This window comes from Coffea arabica, chromosome 1e, assembly GCF_036785885.1.
Source record: "Coffea arabica cultivar ET-39 chromosome 1e, Coffea Arabica ET-39 HiFi, whole genome shotgun sequence".
Taxonomy (NCBI): Eukaryota; Viridiplantae; Streptophyta; class Magnoliopsida; order Gentianales; family Rubiaceae; genus Coffea; species Coffea arabica.
The window spans coordinates 51669927-51681588 of record NC_092311.1 but is presented as its reverse complement, the minus strand read 5'-3'; the positions used below and the strand labels follow the sequence as shown (position 1 = coordinate 51681588).

Below are 11662 nucleotides of genomic sequence, written 5' to 3'. Positions count from 1 at the left end.
AACAAGAATGGTCATGTTGCCCATATCAATTGACAGGCCAATACCTACGGCTTTCCACAAAATGACAGGAAACTAATGGATACTTGAGCAAGAAATGAAGCCAAATAAAAAAAGAAATGAAGTGTTATTCAATCAGTTTAGGGCGGTGGACAATAAAAGCGTACTTTTATGTACACACGTATCTGTAGACTTGAATTGGTTTAGGAGTTAGGAATGTGGGTATTTTTTTTTTTTTTAATATAAGTGGAAAAACTCGAGTCCAAATTCCATCTTCCAAATGTGGGGAGATTGTGCTCCCCTTTCTTCATCATGCGCAAATTATTTGGGCAGTACATTGTGAAATTGATTGCTGAGTAAACATTTAAGCGTCCATATTTTGACACGTTAATAAATAAGTTCATAATGTCAGCAGACGGATGAAATCATGCATTGCTACTTGGCAAGTAGGAAGTAGACGACCGTTCTCTCAAAGTATTGCCTCCAAGCCTCAAAGGTTTGCAAGCAAAAACATATGGTAATATAAAGTGTAAACAGGGGTAACATCGAATATTAACCAATAAAATAAGTAATATGAAATGTGAAAGTTAAAAAAAAAAAAGATTTATAATTGCAAAAAGAGAACATGAAAATTAAAAAGTTATAAGTAGAGTGTAAGCTTTAGAAAATTTGTAAATGGGATATGATTAACTATTGGCGTCTTATAGAAAATTTTTTTGTTGTAAGTAAAAGGGAAATTTGTCAAATTGGTTCCTAACATTTGCCAAAAAACTTTTTTAGTCTCTAATATTTAAAATCAGCCAGAATTGTCTCTAACATTTAAATTATGATCCATTTTGATGCGGTTGAGCACGAGGCCCAAAGTGTACAAGTAGACCCTGTGAAGGTGCCCCAAGGCCCAGTGACACGAGCATGAGCTAAGAGATTCAAGGAGTCCCTCCGAGCCTTGGTACGTGCCATCCAAACCCAAGAGAAATCGGGCATTGAAGGAATTGAGTTGGAACATCCTTGCACGACTACTAAAATGCTGCTTACAATTGAAGATGCGAGTGTTCAAGCTCCAAACGGCGGGCTGAGCCGCAGTTAAGTACCCTCGCTGAGCCATACGGGGTCAAGTGAAGGCCCAAGGGGCTGGCCGAACTTTCCTTGTTATTTTTCCAGTTTATTAGGTCTTAGTCACGGCTATTAATAGCCTCAAGCCGCATGTTACATTCAGTTTTTGAGAGTATTGAATAAAAATTCCAGAATTTCATCCATTCCTTGTGGCAAATTCCCTTAGCTTGTAAAAGCTAAGTTGAACATCCTAGAGTTGATCCTAGGCTGTTCTTGACTTATCAATCAAGCACACATACTTGATTGTGGCGTCCTCTACCGTTAAATCTGTTCTTGAGTGGTCCAAGTTCGGGTTCAACTCCGTCAAATCTTCATCGTGTTCCTCTAGATCCGAAGTAGCTTCCGCGTCTCGCATCAGCTGACATCAGAGCTAGTTAGAGGTATCACGAATATCCCTTTTTATCGTTTTTAGATCTATTTTAGTCTTCTAAATTCGTAGCTCAAGTGCTCGGGTTTGTCAAGTTCGAAATCTGTCTTTGTTGTTTCCTTGTCAGAAATCTGTCTTTGTTGTTTACTTGTTGTCTGAAATTTTCTGTCCAGTTTTGTCTTGTGTTTATGTTCTGTTTAAATCCAAAAAAAAAAATCTCTTGTGTTGCATACCTTATTGGCATTCCCTTGAGTCGTTGCTGGAATTAATTTGCTGGGATGCCGAATCTGTTTGCACTTGTTTCTTGAACCTTTGTGTTGTTGCTTTGCAAAACTCGAACATCAAAATCTTATTGGGGAAGTCTTGAGCTTCTTGGATCAAAGAGGTTAATCTTGGCAGTCTTGAAACCTGAAATAAACCTTCAACCGTGTTCTTGTTTTCATGAAACTTTGATCTTGAAACCAAATCTGTCCAAGTTGTTTACGTTAATTGCTGTGAAATTGTGGTCTAAACTAGCTGGCTATTGTGTGAAAACACCCCAACAGAAGTCAAAAAAAATTTCAAGAAAGACGGCTCTAGTTTCCAATTCTTGACCAGCCTTCAAGTTTTACCAAATCTGATTCAAAGGTAAAAAAAAAAACAAATTTTCAAGAAAGACGGCTCTAGTTTCCAATTCTTGACCAGCCTTCAAGTTTTACCAAATCTGATTCAAACTTGGACTTTCAAATCTGAACAGCCCTAGTCTTGGTCAGCCTTCAAGCCACTAAATCTGATTCAAACTTGGACTTCCAAATCTGAACAACATCCAATTCTTGACAGCCTACAAGTTTACCAAATTTGGTGCAAAATCTGACTTCCAAATCTGACCAGCCCCAAAATTTTGAATTTGGACCACTTGGGACTCCCAAATCTGACCAAACTCCAAGGTTTCTAATCTTGGCAACCCCAAGTGTCCAAATCAGATCACGGACCAAAAAGACCACGGACCAGCAGCTCAACACATTCCAGAAATTTGGGTTTCGGGTAGAGTTTTCTAGGATTTTCAAAATTTCAGCATTCAAGTTAATTGTCTTACTTTCTTTTGAGTCGTTAGTTATTGTCCAGCTATATTCTGAGTCTTGAGTCGTGTCTAGGTTTTCAGTCATTCACCTCCATTTATTGCTACTAGCTTGTGTGTCACTTGTTGACTAGTCAAGAACGTACACTGCGGTGACGCCTAGTTTGTTCAACTCGAGCAACTAGCAAGCCAAGGAATTGCTTGGTAAGATTATTAGAGAGTGATACACTTGAGTGAAACACGAGTGTGAGTGACCTATACATCGTATTAAAAAAAAAAAAAAAGAGAGGAACTCGTTTTGTTTATTTGTTTTGCAGGTGAACTAAATATGTCTAGTGGAGTTGGTGAACAAACCATGGACATCAAACTACAGTTGGAAGCCATGATGAGGGAGTTCAAACGATTGCTTAAGAATGAAATTGAACCATTGCATGATCGAATCGATCAGTTGGAGAACTCGAGGCCTCCACCTACCCCGAGTAAGGGCAAAGAATCGGCGTACTCAAATGATGAAGAGGAAGCGTTTGAGGGAAGGTACCAAAATGATCAAAGGTTCCAACGTCGAGGAGACGACACCATTAAAGGTGTCAAACTCAAGATTCCCTCATTCCAAGGCAAGTCGGACCCCGAGGCGTACTTGGAGTGGGAACGGAAAATTGAGCTAGTCTATGAATGCCACACCTATACGGAGGAGCAAAAGGTGAAACTAGCAGCCGTAGAATTCACTGACTACGCCTCCATTTGGTGGGACCAACTTAGACTGAGCCGAAGGAGAAATCGTGAGAGACCTGTGGAAACTTGGGAGGAAATGAGGAGTTTGATGAGGAAAAGGTTTGTTCCGAGCTACTATAGTCGAGATCTACACCGTCGGCTACAAGCTCTCAACCAAGGGTCCATGTCAGTTGAGGATTATTACAAGGAGATGGAAATGGCCATCATGAAGGCGGATTTGCGTGAAGATGGAGAGGCCACTATGGCTCATTTTCTACATGGATTGAGGCCCGAGATTGCCGAAGTAGTGGAACTCCAACACTACCTCGACATGAATGAAATGCTCGAGAAGGCGGTTACAATTGAACGGCGCCTCAAGAGGAGGGGTACTGCGCGACAAAGCAGTACTTATCAAGCTGAAAATTGGCGCACTTCTCAACCAAAAAGGGAGGAGAAAGCCGCAGCTCCTTCTTACCCTCCAAGGCCGAATGGCCTCCCTTCCAAGGCAACGCCCAAGCCTGACTTTAAGGCTAATAATGCAACTACCAAACCGCGTGGTCGAGACACCAAGTGCTTTAAGTGTCAAGGATTTGGCCATATCGCTTCTCAATGCCCCAGCCAAAGGACCATGCTGATGTTGCCAAATGGGGAAATTGTATCGGATGAGGAAGAGGAGTACGAGGGGATACCGCCTCTAGAAGAGGAAGAGAATGAATCGAGTGAGGAGATACCTACGCATGAGGAGATTGGATGCCTAGTGGTTCGAAAGGTCCTCACTACCCGCGCCAAAGAGGAGGAAATGGAGGTACAACGGGACAACCTTTTCTACACAAGGTGTCATATCAAGGATAAGGTGTGTAGTGTTGTTATTGATAGTGGGAGTTGTGCCAATGTCGCTAGTCTACTCATGGTAGAAATGCTAGGGCTCCAAGTTATCAAACATCCAAGACCTTATCGCCTTCAATGGTTGAACAATGAAGGGGAAGTCCGTGTTTTTAGACAAGTAAAAGTGCCATTCCGAATTGGCAAGTATGAAGACGAGGTTACTTGTGATGTCGTGCCAATGCAAGCAAGTCACCTCATTCTTGGACGGCCTTGGCAATATGATCGCGATGTTGAATTCAAGGGAAGAGCTAATAAATATGTCTTTACTCATTGCAATAGAAAGGTGACACTTGTACCTCTCACCCCAAAACAAGTGTATGAAGATCAAATGAGGCTCCAAAAGGAGTATGAGCTAGAACTTGAGAGGAAAAAGCGAGAGAAAAGTGAGGAAGAAAAAGGAGAGAGTAGGGCTGAAACCCTAGGGAAGAAAAAGGCAACAAATGGGTCGTCTATGAGAGAAGAAAATAAGGGGAAGCTAAGCTTGCTAGCAAAAGCCAAAGATGTAAGGCGAGCTTTGTCTTCCAACCAACTCTTACTTATGCTTGTGTGCAAAGAAAAGTTGGTCAATTCATCCATACCTACTAACTCCTTGCCTTCTACTATGTTACATCTCTTGCAGGAATTTGAAGACATATTTCCTGAGGATGTACCTGATGGACTACCACCGCTAAGGGGAATCGAGCACCAAATCGATCTCATTCCTGGAGCACCATTGCTTAACAAACCAGCCTATAGAATGGGTCCTGAGAAAACAAAGGAATTACAAAGGCAAGTGGAGGAATTGCTAAGGAAAGGTTGGGCTAGAGAAAGTCTAAGTCCATGCGCTGTACCAGTGATTCTCGTGCCAAAGAAAGATGGAGCGTGGAGAATGTGCACCGACTGTCGAGCAGTCAATGCAATCACGGTAAAATATCGTCACCCTATCCCTAGGTTAGATGATATGTTAGATGAATTGCATGGTGCCATTATATTCACTAAAATTGATTTGAAATGTGGTTACCACCAAATAAGAATGAAAGAGGGAGATGAGTGGAAAACCGCTTTCAAAACTAAACATGGTCTATACGAGTGGTTAGTCATGCCATTTGGTTTAACTAATGCACCTAGTACCTTCATGCGTTTGATGAACCATGTTTTGAGACCTTTTCTTGGAAAATTTGTAGTGGTTTACTTTGATGATATTCTGATTTATAGTAGAAACTTAGAGGAACACCTTGAGCACCTCAAAGCCATCTTTGCAGTACTTCGAAGGGAAAGGCTATATGCCAACCTTAAGAAGTGCACATTTTGCACTGATCGTGTTGTGTTTCTAGGATATGTTGTAAGTGCGCAGGGCATTCATGTAGATGAAGAGAAGATTAAGTCCATCCAAGAGTGGCCAACACCTACCTCTGTAAGTGATGTGCGCAGCTTTCATGGATTAGCAAGCTTCTACCGTCGCTTTGTGAAGGATTTTAGCACCATTGCTGCACCTCTTACCGCGGTCATAAAGAAGAACGAGAAGTTCTTTTGGGGGGAAGCCCAAGATAAGGCTTTCCAATTGCTGAAACACAAACTCACACATGCACCACTCCTTGCAATACTTAACTTTGATCTCACTTTTGAAGTGGAATGTGATGCATCAGGTGTAGGAGTAGGAGCCATACTCATGTAAGGAGGGAGACCGATTGCCTACTTTAGTGAGAAATTAAATGGCGCGGTCCTCAACTATTCGACTTATGACAAGGAGATGTTTGCCCTCGTACGTGCTTTGGAGACATGGCAACACTACCTACGTGCCCGGGAATTCGTCATCAAAACTGACCATGAGTCTCTCAAGCACCTAAAAGGACAACAAAAGCTGAGCAAACGGCATGCCCGATGGGTAGCCTTCATCGAGTCTTTTCCATACGTCATCAAATACAAAACAGGTAAGTCTAATGTAGTAGCTGACGCTTTATCTCGGAGACACATTTTGCTCACTGCCTTAGATGCTAAACTCCTAGGCTTTGAACTCATGAAGGAGTTGTATAAGGATGACTTGGATTTTGCCAACGCTTATGCGAATTGGGGAAAATCTGACTTTGAAAAGTTCTTTGTACATGATGGGTTCTTATTTTATCTTACCAAGCTGTGCATTCCTCGAGGGTCCATACGTGACTTACTTATTCAGGAGTCACATAGTGGTGGACTAATGGGACACTTTGGTGTCACCAAGACATTAGCTGTATTGCAGGAACACTTCCATTGGCCTCGCATGCGCAAGGACGTGGAGAGGATTGTTGAAAGATGTGGCGTGTGCCACAAAGCTAAGTCTCGGGTCAACCCAAACGGTTTGTATACTCCTTTACCCATACCTCACCAACCTTGGGTTGACATCTCCATGGATTTCGTGCTTGGTTTACCTCGTTCAAAGCGTGGCCATGACTCTATATTTGTTGTGGTAGATAGGTTCTCCAAAATGGCTCACTTTATTGCATGTCATAAGACGGATGATGCTTTACACATTACTGATTTATTCTTTAAAGAGGTTGTTCGATTGCATGGCATACCTAAGACAATAGTATCCGATAGAGATGTCAAGTTTTTGAGCTATTTCTGGAAATCTTTATGGGGTCGGTTGGGAACCAAACTGTTGTTCTCTACCTCTAGTCATCCTCAAACGGACGGACAAACTGAGGTAGTCAATAGGACTTTATCCACACTCCTACGTGCAATCATAAAGAAAAATATCAAGTCATGGGAGGAGTGTCTACCTCATGTTGAGTTTGCATACAATAGGGCTGTGCATAGTGCTACACAATTCTCACCTTTTGAAGTTGTGTATGGTTTGAACCCCTTAACTCCCTTAGATTTGTTGCCATTACCTTCTTCTGAGCATATGAACTTAGATGGCAAGAAGAAAGCTGAGTTCGTGAGATCATTACATGACAAGGTTCGTACCAACATCGAGAGGAGGACGGCCCAATATGTCCAACAAGCTAATAAGCACAGGCGCAAGCTTGTCTTTGAACCAGGTGATTGGGTCTGGTTACATTTGCGCAAGGAGAGGTTTCCAAAACAACGGCAAAGCAAGCTGTCACCAATAGGAGATGGGCCTTTTCAAGTTATTGAGCGCATCAACGACAATGCATACCGCTTAGATCTGCCTGGGGAGGAGTACGATTTGAGGGCAAATCCTTTTCAAGAGGAGGGGAATGATGCGGTTGAACACGAGGCCCAAAGTGTACAAGTAGACCCTGTGAAGGTGCCCCAAAGCCCAGTGACACGAGCACGAGCTAAGAGATTCAATGAGTCCCTCCGAGCCTTGGTACGTGCCATCCAAACCCAAGAGAAACCGGGCATTGAAGGAATTGAGTTGGAACATCCTTGCACGACTACTAAAATGCTGCTTACAATTGAAGATGCGAGTGTTCAAGCTCCAAACGGCGGGCTGAGCCGCAGTTAAGTACCCTCGCTGAGCCATACGGGGTCAAGTGAAGGCCCAAGGGGCTGGCCGAACTTTCCTTGTTATTTTTCCAGTTTATTAGGTCTTAGTCACGGCTATTAATAGCCTCAAGCCGCATGTTACATTCAGTTTTTGAGAGTATTGAATAAAAATTCCAGAATTTCGTCCATTCCTTGTGGCAAATTCCCTTAGCTTGTAAAAGCTAAGTTGAACATCCTAGAGTTGATCCTAGGCTGTTCTTGACTTATCAATCAAGCACACATACTTGATTGTGGCGTCCTCTACCGTTAAATCTGTTCTTGAGTGGTCCAAGTTCGGGTTCAACTCCGTCAAATCTTCATCGTGTTCCTCTAGAACCGAAGTAGCTTCCGTGTCTCGCATCACATTTGGGTCCTAATGCTCGTATTTACTCATTTCTCCAACTGAAAATAGCACGCTTATCTCATGTAGGCATATTTTTAAGGGCAAATATTGAAAACACACTTCATTTCCGATTTTCCTTCATATTTTCTCAGTGAAAATGTGAAGAAGAAGCTGACATATTAAACACATTGCTAATAAAAAATTTATTACATAACTCTCAGTTCGAGGCAGGAGAGGAGAAAGAAGGCGGCGCTGCTGTTGCAGCTGTTAATATGAGTCAGGCTCAATTAGAGCCCTAGGAGGCCAAGGCAAGTCTAGCCAAGGCTCCAAAGCTTGGATTTTTTATGACAATGGTTTTATTGGTGGTTAGATAGTGCCTTATGAGGTGATTAGGTGGGCGGCCAGGTTCATTGAGAAGACGGGGCCAAATGAAGTTGGAAAATTGGTTGAGGAAGCAGGGCTGGGTCAATTGCATGCTAGTGGGGGCGGAACAAGAATTGCAAGTGGAGAGGGAGAGGGGAGGAAGGAAGATGAGGATAGAGGTGTGGGAAGTGATGCGGCGGAGTTAGAGATGGTGGGAGGTAAGGGGGGTAGAGACTGTCGAAGCTGGGGGTTATTTTGCGGTGGTAGTTGAGAAAGCTTTGAACTTTGTCTTTACTACTGGCCTGGCAAGTGTGACATATTTGGCCAACAAGTACTTGGATCAAAATGTCAGCTTCTTCTTCAGATTTTCTTGCTATTCTTTCTCCATTACACAGCCGTCTAGTTGCAGCTACATTTTTCCTCTTCAATTTCGTTCTTTTAGTGAGGTAATTAGGACACAAATGGGGAAATATGAAGGAAAGATGGCTTTACTCAACCAGAAATGAAGTGTGTTTTTCGGTTTTACCCTTGAAAATATGCCGACGTGAGAGAGGCAGGCTATTTTCAGTCAGAAAAATGAGCAAATACAAGCATTAGGACCAAAATGGATCATAATTTAAATGTTAGAGACAATTCTAGCTGATTTTAAATGTTATGGACTAAAAAAATTTTTTTGAAAAATGTTAGGGATCAATTTGACAAATTTCCCTAAGTAAAATTATGAATGTATATTTTTTTGCACATACTAGCTCTTATATATGCACATACATTATATGCGCATATTCAAATATATATATATATATATGTATACATGTATTGATTCAAGCGTACATATTTGAATATGCATCTATATTCATCAAGGTACACAATCTTATTTGTTGAAACGTACATTTTTATTCAATAGATACACGTAGTTGTGGGAATAATTTTTTGTCATTTAGTGATAAAGCTGTCTAATTATAAATTTTTCAACACGTCCATTTATAAATTTTTCAACACTTAATTTTCCCTATAATATATTATTACATATGGTTTCGGGTAGACCCAGAACCCGAACCGGAACTTGGAGAGCACCGTGCCGGGTCCACCAGGATGCAATTGCGCCCGCGCCCACCAGCGCACCAAGGACTCCCTCAGCCTTATCCCACCCCTCACCAACTACCAACCACCTCCACCGCCACCAATCCACCACCTACCCCATCAACAAAACCACTTCCCCCTTCCCCAGAACCACCCCTCCATCAACAGCAAATCCATGGACAACCCATCCTCACCACTACTCCTTCCCCCATCAAATCTAACCCAGCCCACTGCCACCGCCATCACCACCTCAAACCTTCCTTCCCCGGATATCAAACCCAAGCTCGAATTAATCCCCGCATTTAACCCTAATCCTAATTCCAATTCCAACAGTCACACCCCAACATCACCCCCCAAGAAAACCCAACCTCTCCCCTGGACCCACCAGGAAACCATCTGCCTTATCCAAGCCTACCAAGAAAAATGGTACTCTCTCAAAAAAGGCCAGCTCAAAGCCAGCCAATGGGAGGAAGTTTCCATCACCGTTGCCGCCCGCTGCGGCTACGATGTCCCCTCCAAATCCGCCACCCAATGCCGTCATAAGATTGAAAAACTCCGAAAAAGATACCGGGCCGAGCGGCTTAAGCCTTACCCCAATTCTTGGCAGTATTTTGAGCTCATGGACCGCATGGAGCGTGGGCCTTTGCCCATTTCGGCCGCGCGCCCCGTTGCCGCTGTTAAGTATCAAAAGAACGCGAATTCTGTTGGCGGTGGTGGTAATTATGACGAGAGTGATAGTGAGGAGGGCGGAGGTCATTATGGTGGCCTTGAGGTTAAGAAAAATAAGTTGAAGAGCATAAATAACATAGTTAGAGGAGGCGAAATTGGTGTGAGTGGTAGTAGTAGTAGCAATAGAAATGTGAATAGAATGGGAATGAATAGGAATTTTGGTGGTGTTGGTGAGAGTGCGAGAGTTTTAAGAGGACTGAGAACTCCCATGAATCAGAAGCGGAAAGGGTACTTTCAGAATGACGAAAGCGATGAGGAAGATGAGGAGGAGAGGGATGAGGAGGAAGGGCTGGAAGAAGAGCAAGAGGAGGACAAAGAAGTGGTTGTGGGGAGGGAACTAGCATCAGAAATAAGGGGTTTTGCTGAGAGGTTTATGAGAATGGAGAATAAGAAGATTGAGATGATGAGAGAGACTGAGAGATATAGGATGGAGATGGAGAAGAAGAGAATGGATATGATTCTTGAAGCTCAGAGGAAGGTTGTGGATACAATTGGGAGGGCTTTTGGAGCTGATAAGAAAGTGAAGATGGCTCATGAAAATTGAAGGGTTCATGTGCTGACTACTGGGGTTTCCTTCCTTAGACCTGAATTTTTTTTTTTTTATCTTTTTCTCTTTTTGTTTTTTAAATTCTCTGTGGTATTAAATAGTATTGTTTTTTTTTTCCCCTTCTTTTCATCCTGATGATGTGCCTTAGAATCTTATCAGTTTGTGTACAGACTAGATTGGAAGTAATAGTTCTGAATCGTAATTTAGTAGGTTCGAGAATGCCAATCGAAACAATTTTATACCTCTGCAAAATGTTTGCCGTCAAATGAAAATTTTGGAAAAAAAAAAAAAGCATTTCCAATGCAGATAATCTGTTAAAAAACGATGATACGTTATTTTAGATGAATGGATTAGTTCACTTGCAGATGAGCTTTTGCTTTTGCTTTTGCTTATAGCTGTAAGGGCAAGTGCAGGTTTATTTTGAATTGAAAACAGTTGAGTTTGAGTCCAGGATTTAATTACCCAGAAATAACAATTTCATAGTTTTCAAAAAGAACAGCCTACTCTTTTGGTTTTTATCTCCATTCTATTGGATTAGGTGGATACTTGTCCAAGCATTTTTGCAATTAGCTGCGGGATTGTTTTGGAAGGTTTCGCATGATAGTTTGGTTTTCTATGGTTTCTGTTCCCTAGGTGCAGAAAGTGATTCCATAAGGTTTAATTTTCAACAGTTGCATTTCTTGTATAACCAAGGCTAAGATTAGCTTCCCTCCTTCCCGTGTTTTTCTTTGCTTCCTCGTACCCATGGCGTTTGTTGCTTCCTTGTATCTTTGTAGTATGTCAATTCTCTCGTGTACTAGATGGTCTTGCAAGCATTCTATTGAACAATCACCAGCAGCCGCATATAGCATCATAATGAACCATCAGACATGACATATTCACCACTAGCACGTCTGGTTGTACAGGTAATGAGAACGCATGCCGAACTAAACTTGGTGCAGTCCATAAAAGCATGAAGAATTCTTGCAATCTGTAAACTTGGTGCACTACGTCGTAATTTGTTGTTATTTGCAGGAATCAGCC

At 42.2% G+C, this 11662-nt stretch overlaps 2 protein-coding genes across 2 annotated transcripts; both read left to right on the top strand.

Annotated features, from left to right (window-relative positions):
• The first annotated feature begins 4866 nt into the window (after positions 1 to 4866).
• Positions 4867 to 5784, top strand: LOC140019989 (uncharacterized mitochondrial protein AtMg00860-like). The gene is made up of 2 exons (XM_072071549.1): positions 4867 to 4898; positions 5328 to 5784. Exons 1-2 carry the CDS (start codon positions 4867 to 4869, stop codon positions 5782 to 5784), a joined length of 489 nt encoding a protein of 162 aa, XP_071927650.1.
• Positions 5785 to 9366: 3582 nt separating this feature from the next.
• Positions 9367 to 10891, top strand: LOC140013264 (uncharacterized). The gene has a single exon (XM_072062472.1). The coding sequence runs from the start codon at positions 9539 to 9541 to the stop codon at positions 10634 to 10636; it is 1098 nt and encodes a 365-aa protein (XP_071918573.1). The 5' UTR covers positions 9367 to 9538; the 3' UTR covers positions 10637 to 10891.
• The last annotated feature ends 771 nt before the right edge of the window (positions 10892 to 11662 follow it).

Excerpts from the sequence above, each read along its gene's own strand:
- LOC140013264 (XM_072062472.1), top strand. The coding sequence starts at position 9,539 with ATGGACAACCCATCCTCACCACTACTCCTTCCCCCATCAAATCTAACC.
- LOC140019989 (XM_072071549.1), top strand. The coding sequence starts at position 4,867 with ATGGGTCCTGAGAAAACAAAGGAATTACAAAG. Across the intron at positions 4,899-5,327 it reads AAAACAAAGGAATTACAAAG|AAACTTAGAGGAACACCTTG; the intron begins GCAAGTGGAGGA and ends GATTTATAGTAG.